We start from the raw sequence: 24253 nt of genomic DNA, 5'->3' as shown, positions 1-24253 counted from the left end.
TTGATATTATATTTTTATTTTATGATCATACTTAAAGATACTGCAATTGTGTAAATTAATGTATTTATTACCAAAAAACCGTTCAAAGGTTGCTGCTGTAAACAGACTCCGATCAATTATGATAAACCATAAGTTTGTAAATAAATTTTACTTCAAGTGGTCGTTTTTATACTCTACCGGGGGTTTATAATTTATAAACAATGATTTTTGATATAGTATCCCATACACTATATACAGTGTATGTATAGTGTATAGTATACACTATACATGGAGTTAATTTAATGATAATATTTGAGTACTTCTCAGAACTGTGATTATTATTAGTTATGTGAATAATATTTGTAAATATTCAAATTAAGTACTGAAATTCTACAAGGTACAATATAATTATATTAATAATGTATATCTTTATTTAAAAGTATTGAAAGTTTGAATATATAATTGTATTAGAATTACATAAAATAGTCAGATTAAAAGAAATTTACATTTCTATGTGGTAAATTGCAGGTAAGCCTTGTAATTGATTGGGGTATTGTGATGGATTAGGTAGTTAAATTGGTATTCAATATTAAAAAAATAAATTGCGTATGAAAAATTCAAATGGTTCAGCTTGGAAATGTTTTATCAGTCTCGATTTATAATATTTATTTAATTATATATATTTTTAACTTAAAAACGTGTGACAAAAGTAGGTGGTTAAAAATGTATTGATTGGTTCAATACAATAATTATATTATTATTAAAATCTATATATTTAACGATATATAATTACATAAAAACCAATGCATATTAGAACTGCCATTAACCTTGCAACTATGGAACAACAAGGCAAAAAAATAAAATAAATAAAATAAAATAAAATAAAATAAAATAAATAAATAAAATAAAATAAATTAAATAAATTAATAAAATTAATATTAAATGTTAAAATCTACTATACATGTACTGTTTTTTAGTACAATTAATATTAAATCATTAATCAATTTATCTTTCAATAATCCAAAAATCATTCCAACAAACTTATATTTTAATGCATCCACCAAAAAAAAAAAAATCATATATCTTACAATTTAAAATGTAAAAAGATAATTCTCACTTTAAAAAAAACAGTTTTGACCACTACAGACCATACCTTAAATAGTATAAAAATTAATTATTTGAAAATATGAATTAGAGTCTTAGGTACTTAAAAATATCTAACTGCATTGAAAGTTTTAGAAAAATTTGAATTTAAACATATGAAATATTAAAGTATAAAAATAAGTGACTAAAGAGCACGGGTTTGCAAATACTGTATAATTTATACAGATAATCAGAAATCATTCCATTTGGCATATGTACTAATAGATTATTGACAATTCAGAGATAAATGAATGAACATGATTTAAAATACATTTGTGTTATGTAAAAACAATCAGTTTATAATTTATATTTTGTAAATAAAAATATCTAAATATAATATGTGTTGGTTATTCGATTTTCATATTTTTAGATTATAATAATAATTTTATTTTGCTTATTTCAATATGTTCAAAAATTATAAGTATGATAACTGCAGATTATAGATTTTATATTTGTGTATGATAAAAATTAACACCTAAAGTGCAACTATTACTCGTTATTTATTTCGGATAACGATATTAAAATAAATGGTGCATTATATTATGTGTCCAGAAAACACTATTTGCATAAAACATAAAATATTTGGTTTGACAAAACAAAAAAAAAACAAAATATTATGTTGCTCGATTTTTAAATTATTGAAAGACGACTCGTGTTTCTGATAACTATTAACCTTATATTTGTCAGTTAATTTTTTTTTATGTGCTAGTATGCTACACGTACATATTTTATTCTTCTACCACTTCTGAGTTAATTAATATACGTGAATGTATAACAATTAAAAAAAGTCCATTGGTACAGTCATTTATTACAAAGTTTTATCAGTCCAAACGCTATTAACTATTAGGGTTTTTATATTTTCATATACATTATATATATAAATATATATTTATAATAATTATGCTTAAATTCAAAACTATACATATAAATATAATTAACAACTACAATTAAACGACCAAACTTCAGGCCACAGATATATTACATATAGGTACTATTATAAATCATTGAAATTAATCGACTTGCAGGATCATGCAGTTTAATGTTGTCGAATCCGACTTTATTAGAATAATAATAAAAATAAAAAATCGCAAATAATTTTGTAATATTAAATATTACCGTTATTTAGGACGTAACATTTCTTTAATTTCGATAATTTTCTGGAGTAATAATAATTATTTTTATATTGAGACTACGCTAACTCAATTCGTGTTGATTGTCGCGTAAGGTTCGTTTTATAGATTATTTCCCGCGGGGAAATCACCCCCTCAGACATCATACCTCGTACAACAGTCACAAAGGAGGTGCACGGGAGCATATATGTTTTCGAATGTGTCCGATCCATGTAGCCGGGTCGTACATCACGGAAGTCCGTCAAGTAGTTTTTATATTTTATTTGCAGTTTGGACATAGGCGAGCACCGCACATAATCATACACAACATGTCATTACAACACTAACCGTTTTGTCGGACGAATTCGAGACATAAATCCTCTACAATATTATTGTTAATATATTCTAATCGTGTTTACCCCGCGCAAACACCGCTACCGAGCGAATAAATATTTTATCTGAGCGCATATTATATAAAAATTAATAAAATTATCATCATCGTATATTATAGTACGAATTTAATAAAAAGAAAAAAACTGACAGAAAAAATATGTGACACGGGCGTGGATCTGTTCATCTGAAATGGAGGGAGAATGAGAAATACTTTTTTCAGACACAGTTACCATTAAAATTGTAATAAGAACTTACTCACCTATACTTAATATTATAATAGTATTATAAGCTACACTAACCATAGATGTAATAAGTTGATAACAATATTAACAATTGTATTTTTATATTTAAAATGAGTTTTGAGAAGTATTATAATAATGCGTAACATTCCCAAATCCCTTATCTCTCTTCTTGTTATATTTAGTTACTAAATTTATAGAAAATTCATTGTCCGACTACATATGATTACGCTCTGGAAGCAAATTAAACTCGCAGGCCTGTCTTCCTTGGCTGAACGAAGACGCACAGTACGTATTAGGTATTTAGGTCCATTGTAGAACTGTTGAATGGTAAAAATGAACCTTCTCAATTCGTCTCACGAATCCGCTATTAACTATTAAGTAGGTTAGGTTGTTAGGTACCTTAAGCGTTTATATAAGACTAATCTACTGTTATTTTTTACGTTCCGGACGACACCACTAATTATTTAGAAAATGAACCGTTAAGAAGACTATATTGATGAAGGACAATGTGTGCCAATATTTTCAAACTAAAATTTTTGAATTCATTTTTTATTGTTCAAATACTGTTAAATGTGATATGCGTAAAAAATAAAATATAAAGATATCATAATAATATATCATATATTATTATATTATAATAGTATGACGCAAGGTGGTTGTGTTTTATTACGTTTAAATTATTTCTGCGACATTCTCGTTCGGTGGTTCACGTTGTTCGCGGATAATTTCCGGGATGGGGGGGGGGGGGGTAAAAAAACCCACCAACTTACAGTGTGTGACGTTGACGACTTATCTCGCCACCACCCACACGGCCTCCTCCGCGAGTTTGTGTGCGCGCGAATGTTAATGGCACGAGATGAGCTTTTCTCCTCATATCTTGACACCGCGCGTGGCACATCATTCATTCATTTGGTCGTGGCGGGCGGCGGTGCCGTATTATATTATTCGTGCATTATTAAATATTAAAAATGTCACTTTGAAATGATTAATTCACCTCCGTTGTAAACACGAGTGTGTCCCCAAAGTGTCATTTCTGATTTGCGAGGACTACGGTGCGGTGACTGTCGTGGGTGAAGGCGTTTGAGTCTAAGGCTGCATCGGCAGCGTGAGCAGCGAGTAGTGGCGGCCGATGCGATATCCGAAAAAAGGAATTCACGCCGGTTCACACCTTTTAAATTATATAAGCCGACGTGTTTACCACGTCAATATCCAACTGCAGTGGAGGTAATTGGTTTCCAGAAGCGATTGACGGGAAGTGAGGGGAGTGAAGACGATAAAGAACGGAAAAAAAGAAAAAAGAAAAATACTATATACACCAAAACGTTGGTAATTTTTTTCTCATTCAATCGTATCATCCGTTCACATCGTGATATACCGTAGTCGTGTACCATAAATTAATTCCGTGCTTGTTTAATCGATTCCGTTCTTTAGGTTTACTTTATCTGTCCGAGCGAGTATTTTCTAAATTACTATTTTATTTTTATTTTTACGGTCCTGTTGATCGTTTGAGACAATACAATATAATCATTACCCATTTAAAGTATTAAATTCTTAAACCTTATTTAATTTTCTGACAGTTGACGAAAATTAATTTTCCTTAAGCGTGTACACGCCGTGCATGTAGACGTGTATGTTTGTAGTTATGTTAGTACCTAACTACATTATATAGCGTTGTTGGATTCGTTTCGTTTTTATATTATCTACCTTCTCTGTTTTTTTTTTTTTATTGTTTGTTTTGATTATCATTCTAATCAAATTTTACTGACAATGCTTCTTAAAATCTTAGAATTATAAATATAATATAATATTTAAAGCGTTTTTTTTTTTTTTGGTGTGTTAAAAATCACGATATAATAGGTATATTATGTAAAATATAGGTTCAATTTAACGTTCTTCATTCGAGAACGCACAATACTAAAGTGATGAGATGTGTAAAATAACCTTGAGAACTATTTTTAGCTTTAGTTTATATTTTGGTAGAGGTGGTTTCAACGTTTCCACGTTTAAGTCATAAATAATTGGTATTTATTTTTATTTGAAAGAACTATGTTCGATTTGAATTAAAAAGACACGATTGTAGAAAGATTTTGCTTGTGTTGAATGAAACCATTGATGTTGGAATATTTACGTCCTAGTTAAAAGGGTTTTTATTTCATGCTCTCGTATAATCCATAGTGAATTTCAATTGAACCTTAAGACTTTGAATTGAAAAAAATTTAATTTTTAAGCGCTTTTTTAAACAGTATTACTAGACAAGGGATTAAGAGAAGCATGCAATATCTGAGCGTTTAAAACTTGTTGTTCCTACTTTAAAACATTAGATAATTTGTTCATATTTTACAAGTTCCTATCACAATTATAAATTAAATTTATACGCATATTCAATTATTTCAATAACAATATAAACCGAGAGTGATGGTTTCAGATATTGATAAAATTTACATAAACATTGTCAATACAAAAAGTATACATAAATATCAAGATATATATAATTTTATATAGTAGGTATAAAACACAAAAATCTGAGTTGATAATTTAAAATTAGAAAATTTAAATGCAAATTCTTAGAAAGTTATTTTATTTAATACAATACTTATTAGTTTATTACTTATATTATATAGTATCGTATTCTAAAAAATATTATAAAAGTTATTACTGATTACTTATTAATATATCATTGATGTTTGGTAAAAGTTTTATAATTGTATTACGTGACAGAACAATGATTGACTGAAAATTGTCAAAACTCTAAACAATAAGTTATAAATTATAGTTCAAATAATAATAATAATACATGATATATTTTTTTATAATATATTATACAGAATATAATATTATGCAACTTAACTATAAATTAATGTAAAAAAAATATTATTAAAATAAAAAATTGAAATTGCAGTAATACCTACTATTAAATTAATATTATAATAGTTGAGTATAGTAAATGTACATAACATATTAATATTCTTATTAAAAACATATACATTATATCATAAATTTTGTTGTTTTTTTATGTTTTTGTGTTAAATCATTTGCTTTATTATTATTGTTTTTTTTTTTTATCATCATTTTTTATACATTATTCAATTTACTTACTGTACAGTGTACACCTTACATCGTATGCTAATTACAAATATAATTTTTACAGAACAAATATAAATATATAAGTCAGGGACATTTGTGTATATACGTATTATTTTGGTAATATTTCTATACAAAAAATATTTCATAACTGAAACAAAAGTATATGTTTTTTTTTTCTCTAACGTTCAGTTAAATATAAATTATTTATACTTTATTGCTGTGTATACTCATAAAATTAAGCTATAGATAAATATTTAAAAATGTGTACTTTTTAAAATTCTACAATATCATATTATGTATACCTATTTCGTGTATTATTTTATACAAAGAAACTTATTTTTTTTTTAGCAAAACTCGTTATATAAAATCAACATTTCTCAAAACGTATAAAAGTCTTTCAGTTATAAAATATAAAAAAAATATAAAAATTATAAGAAAACATGAGTTGATCCGAGCGATGTTAAAAATATACCAACCGAAACGAATAACTTAAGTTAATAAATAATAATTGTATACGTTAGTACGAACAACGACAAAGTGAAATATTTGTATAATGTCGATTAAAATATTATTTAATTCATTGTCGAAAGGTATTAAATACTGAAGGATTTCAAATAAAATACGTAAGCATAATCCCAATAGGAAAATCCATAGGTGCTTGTTTCTCACCTAATATTATATATAATATTTTATGCATGCGTAAAATATGTAAATAATATTACAGAATATACAGAGTTAAAGTAAGAGGAAACTTTGTTTACTTTTTACGTTGTCTACATTCATACATTTTCAACAGGACCTTATTTATCAATCAAATTGTACATGCATGAAAAACTAATGATATACCTACCTAGAATCATTTATAATGACATTATTTTTGAGTGAAGTGTGGGAAATCAGATACAATTTTACTAAAACAACAAATTTCAATAATATTACTGAATCTACAAATAAAATTCTATATGTAAAGCCAGCTAAAGAACGGTATTTTTGTGTAAAAAAAACATTGGTTTTCTCAAGGAACAATTATTTGTGTCTTTTAAACATAAATCTTAACAGTCCTAACTTAAGATATTTATGATTATTTTGAAAAGTCTAGAGTGTAAAATATAATATTATATTTTGCTGGTCGAGAAATGAGCGTATAGGTTCTGACCCCTGAGTATAAGACCCTGAACGGTGACAAATCTGCTTATGACTGGTGTTGCGCTGTTGATGTCATCATTTCACAACAGTCACTATAGGTACTGTACATTTTCAAATAGTTTATGTCATTCTGTTGGTACAATTAATCACGGCAGAACGTATACGACTTATACAATGTTGTATAGATTTCAAAGTTTTTCTCCGCATGCAATATTTTTATCTTTAATTTTACGTGATAACGCGAAACGAAACGATCCACGAAATGCGATGCAATTTGGTCTGAACAAACAGATTGTAGTATTCAATTTTAACCGAACAATAACACCGCACCAGACCCAGATTAATTTGAGTGCGATGAGTGAACATGTATTTTGCCCCAAACATGTAAGGTACTCAACTCCAATATTTCCCCTATTTTCTGATGACAAACATAATATAATTTGATATATAATACAATTTTCGAAAATATGTTATCTTTTCATTCTTTATATCTTTGTATATTTTGTGTTATAATTTGTTGTATTTGTGTTTAAAACAAAAACTTGAACAGCTGTAACAGGTAATAATAATTTGTTATTGTTTGTATCTTATTGCTTGTACTAAAATATAGAATATATCAATTTTGGGTGCGATAATATTAACGTTTTTAAATTTTGAGAAACAAGGAAGTTGGTATTGCTTTAGAATTAACTTATTTTGAGTCATATTCATTTGAACAACTTCAATACTTTGTGTTGAAATCCATTAAAAATTCATAATATAAGTAGACTTCAACATGAAAAAGGATAAAACAAATGACTGTAGAACATCAATTATTTGATTTTCTTATGGTTTTTTTTACTCTTAAAAAAAATAACGATTTTGGTTTTATTATAAACAAATAAAGTTTATTTCTTGCAATTGTATGTTGATATTATTTTGAGAGTAAGGTTTAAATAATTTCTGGTGAAATTAAAGTTACTATACAATGACCAATAATATATTTTGAAATATTTATAATGTAATTTATTATAAAAATAATAATATTTTTTGACACATTCATTATGTAGGCTTCAATGGGTCAAAAAAAAAAAAAAAATAAGAAATTCAAATTCATTATTTTATACTGCAAATTATAATAATTAAATTACATTATATTTGAACACTAAATATTTATTTATTAATTATTGTATAAGTGTCTATTTAAAAAAATATATATATATTTTAGTGCATAAAGTGTGAAACTTAAAAGTAGTATCACATATAAAAGAGTGAGCCTCTTTCTAACGCTTCCGCATACCACAAGTCTACCTCATATTTGCCTATTATAATATGCACAATACGTGGCATATAAGATATGAATACATATTATTGTGAATAAAAAAAAATATTAGGTACCTAATCACGCATAGGCGCCGCAACTAGAGGCCAAACTCTGGGGGTGCTAAAATTATGCAGATAAAACAGACCCGTAGGGGCTACGCCCCCACACCTCAAGTATCTACTTCAATTTTATAATTACTATAACCAATCTTAAATGCATTATAAAAACATAAGCACACTAATATTTACCTCATAAATACATTAGGTATATTACCTATATCATTATTTAGGTGATTCAAATAATGACCTGGTATAAACAAATAATGAATATTTTTTTTTTTTAATAACTGATGTCAAAATAATTATACAATTTACAGTTTTATCAGTCACTTACATGAGGCACAATCATCTCAAAGGTTAGGTGATAATACTATGTTTACATAATATAATATAATATACTATTTTACACTAATACTATTTTTCTTTTATTAGTGGAATCGGAATATATTTCCAATATTTCTGAAGAAGTATTTTTATTAACAACATCTCTTTCAATATTTAAACAACCTTATACGTAAAACAAAAAAAAAAAACTTTTTCATATAATTTTTCCGTTTTTGATCTGGGGGTGCTTCAGCACCCCCAAACACCCCCCTATTGCGCCTATGTAATCACGTATATCATTAGTATAACATTAAATTTAATCACTAAGGCAAGTTGATTAGGAGAAAAATTGTATTTTTAAGGTCTGTATAATGTACAGGATGATTCAAAAAGCATTGATATCTACGTTTTTTTTCAATAATACAGCTTTTTAAAATCAGGAATTTGGTTAACATACTTAATGACCAATTTTCAAATTATTAAGATTTTCGCACTATTTACTTAAAGAAAACATTGTGGAAATGCAAACTTCATTTTTCAAACGATAAAAATATTTACGTATCAGAATCAAAAATTAATCGAGTAGTTTTTGAGTTATTGAACTTTGTGTATCTATTAAATTTAAGAATAATAATAATTATAGGCCCTCGTGGATATGGACTTAGAAAATTTAAAGGTTATATTGATTTGAAAAAAGAATTGATGAAGTTTATGTTTGCTTACATAGACAGTTAGAAAACTCTTATAATAATTTAATGTCAAAAATATAATAAAATATGTTATTTTTATATAGTATTATGGCAACTACGGCCACGTGTCTATAACACCAATTTAAATCTAAAATTAAAAATACTTCATACTCAAACCCAACACGACCTACTATTATAAATGTTTTTCGATACAACAGTAGGAATCGACCTCATTTTTCCATCGTCGGCAAAACAGCCGTGGTAACAGCATCACGTCACCGGCATGAATTAAAAAAAAAAAAAAAAACCCTGATTAATGCGGATCACGCACCCTCAAAATAATTGCTACTTGTCATTCGATTTATTGACACTGTGGCTGGCTGCAGCTATGATATGATAACAATAATCACATCATCATGATCATGACACCCACAAACTTCGATAATAATTATAATAATTATCAGCGTGTGTAATTTGCTGTCATATCATTGAGGTACAGTTTTGTGTTAATACCACCGCCGCCGCTGCCCGCACACCGGAACAAAATGCTATTCGGACCGGATGTGCACCACGCACACAGCCGCGGTGTTTTAAAATATAATAACAATAATAATAATATTATTATTATAAAACTGCGCGATGTGTTGTGAGAGCTGTGGTGGTGGAAGGACCGATGGCGATAATAGCAATAATAATAATAACAATAATATTATAATTTATCGTTTAACGCGTGCGTGTGTTCGCAGGTACATTGCGGTCACGCAGCCAATAAAATACGCAAAGCACAAAAACAACCGGCGAGTGTGGCTGACAATCGTGCTGGTGTGGGCCATCAGCGCGGCAATTGGCAGCCCCATTGTGCTGGGGCTGAACAACACGCCGGACCGGGAGCCGGACCTCTGTGTTTTTTACAACTCGAATTTCGTCATTTACTCGTCCCTCTCCTCGTTCTACATACCGTGCATCATAATGGTATTCCTCTATTGGAACATATTCAAGGTAAGCTCCAATTATATTATAATACACACACACACACACACACACACACACACACACACACACACACACACACACACACACACACACACACACACACACACACACAAACGTTTTAATGTTCAATATTTCGTACCTATTTATCTTGATATATTTGTATATACAGAGCAATTCAACAATCATGTTCACTCTTTTTTCCTTTTATAATGCAGTAATTCAAAATATGAGTTTTTGAATCTTTAAATATAGGTATCGGAATATCATATTTTCAAATTCTTGAAATTTTTGTACCACCTAAAGAGTGTCCTATGGCGATACAAACTTTTGTTTTTAAAATGAGAATCACTTTTTTACTGTAAATTATTTAGCGAATAACTTTTTTGAGAATTTTGATGTGTTAAAATCAAAATTTTAATACGTAATTGTAGTTTTTGAGTTATTCAACTTTGTGTTCTAAAAGGTCCATAATTTAGGTTTGTAAGATAATATGACGTAGTCTATAGTGAATTTGAAAATATTAGCCATTAATATTAATCTATCAACATAAATACTAGTTATACAATATAATGTGTACTTTATACTTTTGTAAAACAATTTTTAAGGACTGTCATTGTTAGTACAAACAATTTAAAAACAAAGGAACTACTCATTCGAATTTTTAATCAAGTACATCAAAATTTAAAATAAAAATATCTTCTAAATAATTTACAGTAAAAAAGAGAGGTTCTCATTTAAAAAACAGAATTTTTTACCACCACAGGACACTCCTTAAGCATTACAAAAAAAATCTCAAGAAATTGAAAATATCGTCTTTGAGTGTATTTGGAAATTCTAAAAATTCTAATTTGAATAAATTCATTATTAAAGGAAAAATGGGGGTGAGTAAGCTTGGTGTATCACCCTGTATATATATAATAATACTCAGGTACATTGTACATATTAATATATTATACACGTTTAATATCATAATATATAGTATATATACACACAGGTATATAATACTGACTATTGAGTACAATATGCAATATGATACAGACCCAGAAACTGTTACGCATTTCGGCGGCACCCGGTGAATTAATAACGTTACTCGATCGTCATCTAATATTATATAGGTATATATTTTGGATACGTGTATATAATATAATGTATATACGTATAGATACTTGCAGTGTTATTGTAATTTGCAATGATAATAATAGGTACGAGGGGAGATCGTGCCGGGAGAAAGCTGCAGGCGATTCGGATATACAGTGCGAGTTTGCCAAGCATGCTTATTGTTTAAATTGGTCTAAAACGTATGCGTTATGCGCTTATTGAAATTCTGATTCATTGTTATACAAATCCAAATTTGAACGAGTAATTATTTTCAAGTCAATAACTCAAATAAAACTTAATTTTATCGAAAACGTACTCAGACCATTCTTACAAAATTATAGTAATATATTATAGGTACTACTAATTTTCAATCTACATATTATTATTACCTATGGTTGTTGTTTATCATTACTTGATTACCACATTATAAATTGTTCTTGAATCACTTAATTGATTATTTTTAAATACTAATACTTTTTGAAGGATTTACAAAAATAAATTAAATACAAATATGTGCATATTATACATATTTAGTTACGTTAGGTTACGTTTAGTCAATATAATATTTATGTTTGTAATTTATTGACTCTAAATTATTAGATACATTTTGACAAAAGTCCCAGAAAAGTATCATAAAAGTTTTATGTGATGTCTGAATAACGTTTGTTACGTAACGTAAAACAAACATTATTTTTTATATTCTTTCTGATTACATTTAATATAAACTATAAATTACTAATCATTAAATATGAATACCTTGTTAATAAAACGAAACTTGGTTTCAACTAAGTTAGAAAATTGATATTTTCTCGTCAATAAAAACTAAAATATATTTATTTTGCAAGCAAACATGTAATATTGTTCGAAATAATAATATAATATATATTAGCATTATTACGCTTTGATCTCTAGGCATAACTACGCAGGAGTAATAAAAAAGTACTTATGCTGCTTGTAATACGACGAAGTACAAGTTTTATTTTCGTCGATATCACCTTAAAAATATTTAAAATACGTCAACATTAAATTGAATCAGTAACACAATATCTATGCGCGTGTGAAGCCGTCACTTCGGGTTAGCTTGTTATATTGTAAAGCATTACCATACGATAACAATAATAATAATTATAATTATAAAACATAATTCAAATTGCTATTAAACATACGCATTGTATTATTTTCATATTACAACAACACACAATTTATTAAATAATAGGTATTACAGTTTTGCCAGGCCAATGCTAGCCTGACCTACCCATTACTACTATCGCATGTTGGTGTAAGTGCGTTTTATTACGCGCGATCGTGTCATGTTTTTTTTTTTTTACCTAATAGACACCGTATAGGACTATGTTGTCACTTAGCGGTGTTAGCCAAGTGACAGTTGCAAGGTGTCAACCACGGTTAGTTTGTCGGGTTTTCTTATTTAATGGACTTTATCTAAAAATTCGTTTAAAAATTTATTTTTATTTTGCAAAACCAATTTGTAAAATATAAAACAATTACTTTGTATTCGAAATGAATACGATGATCGCCATAACATGCAAAATGCATAAACAATAAATGTAAATTTATTATTTTCTTACATTCTGGATACCAACAATAATGCGCAAAATATATAATAAAGTTCACCGTTTTTGTATTAGACAAAGTTTTATAACTTCTGAGAAGTTTTATAAGCAATTAGGAAATAAACCTAGGTGCGTATCAAACATGGAACGCATCTCTCGGGGCTATTTTCCATTGGACCTCATCTAAACTTGAGTTTTTGGTTTCTGGTATAACCGACCATGCGAATAATGTACCAAACTGGCACAAAGTAAAATATAATAAGACAATTTTTACTCTGTATCAAATTAACTTGTTAATTTTGTAAAGGGAATAAAAAGTTGCAAATAACATCTTACCATAACCTATAGTATATACCCAGCTGCTGTAAGATTTATCTCCCACGATTTTTAATGAAAATGATTAATAATCAGTAATCAGATTTTTTTTCTTTGTATTTGTATGATACAAATAGCATACTATTGTGTTATATTATACTATTGTTTGTTATACTACAGGCTCGTACTTCCATTGAAAAATATATCCAATCAACAACCATATAGGATCAAGTTCTAGAGAATAAGATGTCCAAGTGAAAATTCTTATGAATACCATAAATAAATAAAAATAAAAATAAATTAATTGTATTTCTATGATTCAAAAAGCCAAATCAATTAAACTTACCACATCATAACATCATTTGTTATCAATAATAAGCATGATTAATAATTTCGTTTATAGCGATTAATGTGTAATATTTCTAATTAATAATATTATGAAATATAAATGTGTACAATTAATTCGTAATTATTGACATTGCCAAATAATATACCCTATGCCTGTACTAAATATATTATTAACATTATAGTTGTCGTAAATTATTTTAACTATAGGAAATAGTCATTGGCTCTTTTCTTATTAATAGTTATTACAAATTAATCTTATAAAATAAAAATAAATCACTTTAAATAATTAATTAGTCTTAATTTCAGAATTATGTCATTAGGTATAGAACCAAAATATTATTTTTAATGATAAATTATTTGGTAAAGTGTTCATCATTTTAGACATAAACTGCAATATGATATTACATGCTCCATAATGACGTTTTTGTAAATCAAATGAACATCGTTTTTTCTGATTAATGTGAACTCCCGATACTTTGGTCGATGTTTCATATACGATATCGTGGCATTGATCCCTGAAATGTGACAATAAAATATGCTCTGACATCAACTAACAATGATGTTCTATATTGACAAGCCAGCGAGTCCGGTGAGTTCGATAAATTTTTGATATAGTCATCGTGTTTATTCTGTTAAAAAAAATCAAAAAATCAATAAAAATAAAAAATTTTCCGTATCTGAATCTATTAATAATATAAATTTATTTTTAAAATTGTATTGTAATTAAAGTATAATATTACGGTACCTTTTTACCTTTTCTTGGAATAAAATGTATGTTACATGAGTTTTAACTTAACCTAACCTAACCCGTCGTTTTTGTCAACAATAAGTTACAATAGGCACATATATTATGGTGGCTTAGTTAAGAAATGCCATACGGTCACGTGAAATAAAGTGATATTTTGAACGGTTTCCGAGATTACAATAGATTATAGAACAGCACTCCGAATCGAAGAGGAAAAAACGATAATAGGTACTTGTGCACTATTTTAACGATAATTACTGTAATAATATGATATTATAATATTCCGTATGAATTACTATAGCTATCGATGATACTGAGAATACAGAGTGTTGTCCATAGCATAAATTGTTTGATACACACGATTTAAGCTATAAAACTTGTGAAATGTGATGGTCATTGGTCATCTAACCGGGTATTAGTCCTCCTTCAAAGAACATCATGCTGAGTCTGAAATCGTGTTTGCCACCCCCAGGGGAGTATTACACTGATCACGGATCCCAAAACGAAAAAGGGTAGTGGCAATTAATGTAGTGCAGTCAGTGACTACTATCTGTTATCATTCAGCTCCTTTTTTCTTCAAAAGTTATTCGAAATACGATTTTAGAATTTTTAAGTATACCATGTTAGTACTACTTGAGAAGTGTCTTTTGGAGATTTAAAATTCTATTTTTCATCCAAGAAAGTTTTTCTCTACAGTAAATTATTTAGTGGATGATTTTTCTAAAAAATTTTAAGTAACAGAATCAATCCGAACAAGCGGTTTTAGAATAATTTAACTACGTGTTCTAAAGATAAAAGGTTCACAATAATGGGTTTGACAAATGTGGGGATTATACGGTGAATTGAATATTTCAGTAATACATATTAATCTATCTACATTGATACTTTAAAATATCGATTTAAATATAATAAATTCTAGATCCAATATTATATCTACAATTTTTTTTTTTTTTTTTTGTAAGGAGAACCCGCGGCAACATAGGCCATTGGGTGTGGGGTGGTGCGGTAGGGGTTATTTTTGTATGTTTGTTTGTAGGTTTTTAAGTGGGTAGGGTTGTAACACGTGTTTGTGTATGTGTGGCAAGGATATGTTGCTAAAAATCCCGGGTAGTCACCCATCCGGGAGCTAGCAACTGCAGCCGGTACGTACGCTCAGTGCGTTTCCGCAGATTGAGCGTACGACCACGCCTCACCAAGCCACCTACAGTTTTTATAAATCTATTTTAATCCTTATGTATAACCTTAATATAAACATTTTAATAATTGACAAAACAGTCTTTCGAATTTTAAACTAGGAAACGAAAATGTCTTAAAAAAAACTATCCATTAAATTATTTACAGTAAAAAAGGGGTGAAACTTATTTGATAAACAGACATTTTTATCACTTCAGGAAAAATTTTTAAATAGACAAGTATAGAAAAAAAGTCTCAAGAGTTTGAAAGATGAAAATCTGATTTGAACAATAGAATTTGAATAAATACATTACTATCAAAAGAAAAAATAACGGTGAGTTTATGTTGTGAATGAATAAATTAATATTTTCGAGGAATGTGACCGGCTTTATGGATAGTTCAATTTATCATACGGTTTATATGAGAGTGGTTTTTATTTTGCCACATCACGTTGAAAATTTAAATAGTAGCTTTGGTGGGTTCTTGTTCTCCCGGGTTTTACTATGCTATTGTACTTAATTATATTACTCCACAGTTGCGCAGGAATGTTTCTAAACTTAAAGTGAATCTGTTAATTATCTACAGAAAAAAAAAAATACGTATAAATGAAATATTGAATTAAAAACTTAATTCTCAACTGCAGGAGTAAGATCTACTTCGCTAATTGTCCTACGGAAATTAGTAATATTATTAATGGTTTACCTACGTCCCTTTCAGTTTCTCGAATGAGTGAAGAGACGTACGCGCCTCTGTTTCATATAGGCAGCCAGGAAATTTCAAAAGCTCCAACCATCTACTATACTTAATTAATACGACATATTATTATATGTTTCTATTTATTATGATATTATAGGCTTATGACAGCCATAGGTTCACTTCACGTTGGTTAAATGGATAAAAAAAACACCGTGTGTTCTATCACTAGTATAAACAATGAGTCCGAAATAGAATAAGATTTTGTTTTCTATCATAAAACATGGGATATACGAATCACTGAAATTTTTATATCGAATTGAATACAGGTAATAACTAAAATGATATTGTTTTCTTCAAGCTTACGATTTTCAAAATGCGTGAGATTTTCGTGAGGGCATTATGAAACTCGATAGTAATCAATAAAAATCCCTTAGAAAGATTTTCGAATAATTGTAATATAGCTACAATGTAGGTACCTACACAAACACTAACCACGTAATCATAAAGTATGTAATATAAACAGATACCAAAAGAATGGACATTGTTCCTTTTATCGATTCTATAGAGGTGCTCAATGTATAAAACATGAATATTTATACTTAATAAATATTTTATAAATACTTAAAAAATTAATAGAGGGCTTACAAATATGAGACTGCAACAAAATGTCGTTTGTTTATTCTTATAATTACTATTACTTAATCATGATTTTTATCTTCATATCACTGATGATTATAAGACAGGATGATCGTTTATTATTAGGGCCTGGATTTCAATGCAAAGTGCAACTATTTTTGGTTAACCATAGACAATGCTTTCCAAGTAAATAAGAGATACGTTTCATCTAACGAGTATTTCAAAACTAAAAATTTTATTTTGCATTTCTTGCATATATTTTTATCATTTTTTTTATATTAAGAGCATTTTTAACATTATTAGATAATTTTTATAGTTTTTAATGTATATTTGTTCAATAGCTTATTATAATTTGGCGTATTTATTACTATATATTTTAGTATCTTTGTTTAGAATAGATAATATTGCCCCAAAACATATGGGTGTCAACATTTTAGCAGCATCAAGTCAATTTTTACATTTTTTTTTTTTTCAATAAAATTATAAAATATATTTAATTAAAATATTATATTATATATTATATTTAATTATTTAAAAAAATAGAAATAGCATTTTAGATTCTGAACGGAGCGATCAATGTATTGATTTTACCATGATGTGTGTTTTTATTTATTTATTTATTTATTTATTTTGTGTCTGTCATCAGTTCATCACGTTATGGGGCAGTAAAAATGCTTCGATTTTTGACTTCAGTACCTCGTTCGATCAGAAAGTGAATCTAGTTGGTACTTTGGGGGGTCAAAAGTGAAAAATTCTTAATACTTTTCTAAATAATCGAGAAAAACTATCCACCATGCAATTTTCAAAAATTTTCGACTTAAGTTGAACTATTCATAGGCTTTTGAAATTTTTTATCATTATAAGTTTATTTTAAAATTAATATTGATAAAAATGTATTTGTCAAACAGAAAAACTTAAAAATTTAATACAAGGCTCTTAACATATTGTTATAGTAGCAGTTGAAAAATAAAAGAAGTTCATAGCCACAATTCTTTTTTATAAGCATTCAAAGTTTGAATTTTGACAAAATACGTAAAAATCACGAAAATTCACAAATTATTTTAAGCTAGAAATTCATAAGAAATTTTCTTTTTAAATCTAAGATTTAAAAATTTAATACAAGATTCCTTACAAGAATTTCAATCTTTATCACAAATAAAAATTCCACCGGAAATTCAAATTAAATTTTTATGAGTATTTGAAATTTAAATTTTTACAACATTGGATTTTCACTGTTAGCGATTTCCTTATTTTGGTGTAACTCTAAAACAAATGACCGCAGATACTTGAAATTTTTACTGAATGTTTATATAGGTATTTTATATATTTGATAAAATTTTCAAAATATTTAGATTTGTTTTGAGCTGTTTACTGACATTTTAATTTTTCAACTTTTTTAGTTTTTTTTTTTTATAAATATCGATAAAAATTTATTTGTTCGGTAGAAAAGCTTGAAAATTTAATACAAGGCTTCTAACACATTGTAACAATAGCAGTTAAAAAATATTAAAAATACGTAGGCACGATTATAAGCATTGAAAGTTCAAATTTTGACTAAATACGTAAAAATTACGTATAAATTATCTTAGATAGAAATATTTGAAAGTTTTTCTTTTTAATTCTAAGATTTGAAAATTTAATACAAGGCTCCTAACATATTTTTACAATAGCAGTTGAAAAATAAAAGAAATACATTGTCACAATTTTTTTTACAAGCATTCAAAGTTTGAATTTTGACAACATATTATGTAAAAATCACGAAAATTCGTAAATTATTTTATGCTAGAAATTCATAAAAATGTTCCTTTTATATCTAAGATTTGAAAATTTAATACAAGGCTCATAATATATTTTTACAATAGAAATTGAAAAATAAAAGAAATATTTAGTCACAATTTTTTTTTATAAGCATTTAAAGTACAAATTTTGACTTAATACTTAAAAATTACGGCAACGTTCAAATTATCTTAGATAAAAATTCATAAAAGTGTTTCTTTTTAATTCTAAGATTTGAAAATTTAATACAAGGTCCTAACATATTTTTACAATAGCAGTTTCAAAATAAAAGGAATACATAGTCACAATTTTTTTTTATAAGCATTCAAAGTTTGAATTTTGACAACATATTATGTAAAAATCACGAAAATTCACAAATTATTTTAAGCTAGAAATTCATAAAAATTTTCTTTTTAAATCTAAGATTTGAAAATTTAATACAAGGTTCCTTACAAGTTTGTCAGTTTTTATCATAAATAAAAAGTCCACCGGAAATTCAAATTAAATTTTTATGAGCATTTGAAATTTAAATTTTTACAACATTGGATTTTCACTGGATTTCACATTTAGTGATTTTCTTATTTTGGTGAAACTCTAAAAGTCTAAAACAAATGACCGCAGATACTTTAAATTTTTACTGAATGTTTATATAGGCATTTTCTATATTTGATAAAATTTTCAAAATATTTAGATTTGTTTTGAGCTGTTTACTGACATTTTATTTTTCAACTTTTTTAGTTTTTTTTTCTATAAATATTGATAAAAATTTATTTGTTCGGTAGAAAAGCTTGAAAATTTAATACAAGGCTCCTAACATATTTTTACAATAGCAGGTGAAAAATAAAAGAAATATATTAGCACAATTTTTTTTACAAGCATTCAAAGTTTGAATTTTGACAACATGTGTAAATTCGCAAATTATTTTAAACTAGAAATTCATATAAATTTTCCTTTTTAAATCTAAGATTTGAAAATTTTTAATAATCTATAATATATTCTAGACAGATAAACCGTCTTCGCTCAGAATCGTTTTTCGTATACAATGATATAATATCATTGGATTCAAATTTAATTCCATCCATTACAGTAACCCACTTGTAACCTACTGTACAGCAGAGCGACATCCACGACATCCCCGCCTTTTTAAGGTTATTTTTTATGTAAAATGCATTTTTTAAGAACATTTTTAGCTATTTTTTTAGAGCATATTTGTATGGTTTTAAAAGCATTCAAATCCGTGCCTTACTTATTATACAGTTGAAAAAAAACATGAAATAACACATTAAACTAATGAAAAATAAGTTTTTATTATATATATTATATAAGAGAAAACTATCGGCTTTATAGATACCATACAGTTATTTTGCAAAATCCATAAATATTATTTATATAAAAATTTTTCTGACTAATGTCATCTAAAATATATGATACAATTCATTATTTTTAAAGTTTTTTTTTTATACATAATAACATAACAATAAGTGTGAATAATCTATGTACCTAAGTGTAGTGGTATTATTAAAATAAACATATCGGTGCAAGCGGTAATACCCGATTGAGCACGGTCGTTATCGGTCGACCTTTTAGATTACCCGATTGAGCACGATAAAAAAATAAATATTGTGTACAACGTTGTCAGATTTTCACTAGTACTATTACGTATGTTGGTAGATATTGTCAACAGGTAATTACTAACATATTAGTAGAAAACGTTTTTGTTATCGATCGAGGGGTAGGTACTAGGTATATACCCACGGAAGTTAAAAATAACTGGGATAGATAGGAAACCAGAATTTTATCTACAACGATTGTACTAAATTGTGATTACCTGTTATTGTATGTAAATAAATAAATAAGACTTGGTCACAGTCAGTTTGTTCTGTTGTCTCGTGCTCGTAGTGTGGTAGTGTGCACATTTTACGATGGAAAATAATGAAAGAGAGAGGTAAAGAGTTGGCAAATGTTGGAGCTTTCAAGTACAGGTTTATTGGGTCCAGGAAAAATGGTGAATTGTTGAAATGGTGATGTACAAAAAATTATTGTACCGCAACAATCTATTCTAGCCAAGAGAAAAATATTGTACTGCAATCAAATGGACAACATCATCATGATGGAAATTCATTAAATAAAATTCAAAGGCAAGTATTACGAGAAAATTGCAAACGACGAGCTGAAGAATCGATGTCAATTCAACCTCTTAAATTAATTAGACGGAGTGATGACTATAGGTATTGGGCATAACATATACACAAGTAACTATGACGAAAATGCATAGTAATAAAGACAGTAATTTTAAAGTGATCTTGGTTCGCCATGAAAGATCATATAACTAAGTTTATTTCATTGCAACCGTAAAAAAAAAAGAATTTTCAACTAAAGTTGCGTACAATCTTATTAATATGTTTTCAGTACGTTTTGAATTACAGACATAATATTATTGTGGTTCTTCTGTTCGACATGTTGTCCCCTTTATACCGTTTCACTATCAACAACAAACTATTATATGACTAACCTAACCTATAAGGCGCTTAATGTCCAATGCGAATGTGGACCTTTCCTTTGCCTTTTTAATTCAATTTGATTTGACTGAATATCATAAAAGTACTACAACACTGAAGACGTTATATATTATTTATATATATACCATTTTTAAAGTTAATATGTTTTCCAAGGAGTAGAAAAAGGTTAAAACATTAGGGTAAACAGAGTTTTGGTAAATACTTAATTATACTCAATTAAATTATCGGTCTTACCCTATCTGTTCGCCTGTAAACAGTATCACCTAAATTAAATATTTATGGCTATTTTGGAACTTCTAAACCATGTATCTGAAGTTTAAACCTCTTAAAAAGTTAAATATGTTCAAAGATAACATACATAAATATTATATATGTACCTAGCTCATTTAGATAAACAGTGTATTTTATTTTGGAATAACTAAATAGTTTCTTATCCAAGACTGCTCAATATTTGAATTATAGAAAATGTTGTGTTTTATTATATTAATTTAAGTAACATACATTTATTCTAAAACCTAAAATGACCTTAGTGTACCTATATTATTTTAATCTGATCTAGCCGCGAAACATATATGCTTCTGACGGTATTGTATTGATATACATACCTACTTGTTAATTATTAATGAATAGAAATTATATGTTAATATTAAAACTAATACAATATTATATTATGTTGTTTATTTTTAATAACTTTAAGCGCGATTGGACTGATATTTCTAAATATTAATTTGTTAGCACACAATATGCAGGTAAGCTGTACAATATTATAATATGCATTTAATTGAATTCGATAATTATTATCAAGTTCTACTTTGTTATGTTGACATATTATTTTTCAAGTTATTGACATTGAAACGTAATTGTCAATGAAATCCTAATTTTGTTAAATTCATATTATATAACCAAAAAATAATTCACATTAAAATTATTGTGTTTAAAAAAATTACTAATAATTTGACATGCAAATAGTTGGTGACGGGTGAATAGGTCACCATTTCAATTATTATCACTGTAAATAAAACATCGAACATGATTGTATTTTACAAGAATGTAGGGTATAACTTATAATATGAGTGTTTATAATAATATTATTAACCTTTCACACATAATATGAACGAATAGGGTGAGGTTTATACTTTATTTATCCTCAAGTTATTTTATATCGTTTACCTATGTTTATTATACTATGCATAAAACGTATCTAGGTACAAACATTTTAATTCAATATTTCATCGCGTTATGAATTTTTTTGGAAGCGACAGCAAAGGTCACACGGTAAGTAGGTAGTTAAAAAATTTTATATTCTGTCCAAACTGTACTTAAGCTTTTAGCAAATTGAACACGCTACCGTGTTTCATTGCCACCGACGACGAAAGTACGGTGTACGTGATTTAATTTAAAAATAATTGTCCCGTAATTAACGCAACGAGTGCCAGGTTTCAGAAGTGGTTTACGTATACGAGACGACACGTCAGTTTCAAATATTTTCATACTTGCGTTGTGCATACGGTAGTATATATATATATATATATGTTTATAATAATATATTCTTAGTCGACTACTCTAGACACAATTGAAATTTATGAGAACGTATAAAGTATGATATTATAAAATATGAAAATGTAATTTTAGGCTAAAATATACAACGTAATATGTAATAAACCTCGATATTTTAATTATAATAAACTTCCATACGAAAATTTAACAACTCACCTCTTGTTTCATTTTATTATTGATTGTAAAAACACTGAACAAAAATAATAGGTACACTTAGACGCCAAACTGATTTTTGATTTTCTATTTTATTTATTAAATGATTGTTAATCCTTGCCGAATCGTGTATATAATATTATGTAATTTGATCAGCTCAAATACCGCTTTACAATTATTAATATAAATAAATAAATAAATTATATGAACATTGTCTATAAAAATTAAAGAACAATAGTTAGTTGTCTCGTTGAAAATATTATAGTATATAGTTTCAGTAGTACGAGGAATAAGAAAAATATCTCTAAAACATTACATAGTATTAAATTGTTTGGTGTTACACATATTAACATATTCGACACACATATCGATCATTTTAATATTATATCACATTTATTTTCATACTCTCATTATTCTATTTTGAACTCTACAGCAGTTCTTCTTGACCATAATAACCTTATCTAGCAGAGTAATCACCGTTAACTACAGTTAGTAGTCTACAGAATCTACAGCGACGACGAAGGTCCACTGGCCACCGACCAGAATAATGGATGAAATGTTGTTTTCTAGTGTTGTTATAGTGTTGTTGCTCCTTAAAGTTAGAGAACTCACTGGACGTTTTTCGTGGACGTGCCCGCCCCGATCCATTTAGGACAACGTACGAACAAACAATAGTAATTTAATTAAGTTGATTGCCGAATGAATTATGTATAATGTGCACCACGGACCTCTCTGCATCGCGGATCACTCGTCGTACAAAAGGACGCGTGTTGACACGACCAGAAACAATCGCGTTGAATCAGCCGCGATCTAATGACATTAATAATCATCGGAATTAATTAAGGCAAACTGTTCGTGCGATTTTGAAACGTTATTATTGTTTTTCATTATTATCGAATAAGTTTAATACAGTACCTGCTACCACTCTATTTTATTATTCTATTAAAGCCGTCACCGGTGTGTGGAGTGCTCGCGGATAAAACATCGTTTGTTAGTGCAAATTTTACCGGTTACAGTATAAATCATGGAAACGGAAGAGACTATTTTAATAAGGAGCTAAATTCTGCAACCCTGATAAAAGGAATATATATATATAAATTATAATATATATATATATATATATTTTGAACAGATATGCACCTAATCGAAATATGAGAAAACGTAAATGATTATATTCTAATACATTTTTCACGTAATAAATT

The 24253-nt window shown here is 27.7% G+C and overlaps 1 protein-coding gene across 2 annotated transcripts in view; it reads left to right on the top strand.

Moving 5' to 3' along the window:
• Dop2R (dopamine D2-like receptor) overlaps positions 1 to 24253 on the top strand; it is a 334506-nt gene that overhangs the window by 217737 nt on the left and 92516 nt on the right. For both annotated transcript variants that reach the window (XM_089220100.1, XM_089220101.1), the window contains one exon: positions 10218 to 10470. In XM_089220100.1, coding sequence (XP_089076226.1) covers positions 10218 to 10470 — 253 coding nt within the window. The remainder of the gene's footprint in view (positions 1 to 10217; positions 10471 to 24253) is intronic.

The sequence above is a fragment of the Diuraphis noxia genome, unplaced genomic scaffold (assembly GCF_037042655.1).
Source record: "Diuraphis noxia isolate RWA-SAM2 unplaced genomic scaffold, SU_Dnox_SAM2 contig0002, whole genome shotgun sequence".
In the NCBI taxonomy this organism is placed as follows: domain Eukaryota; kingdom Metazoa; phylum Arthropoda; class Insecta; order Hemiptera; family Aphididae; genus Diuraphis; species Diuraphis noxia.
Note: the sequence above shows the minus strand (reverse complement) of the source record. Positions and strands in the feature narration are given on the sequence as shown.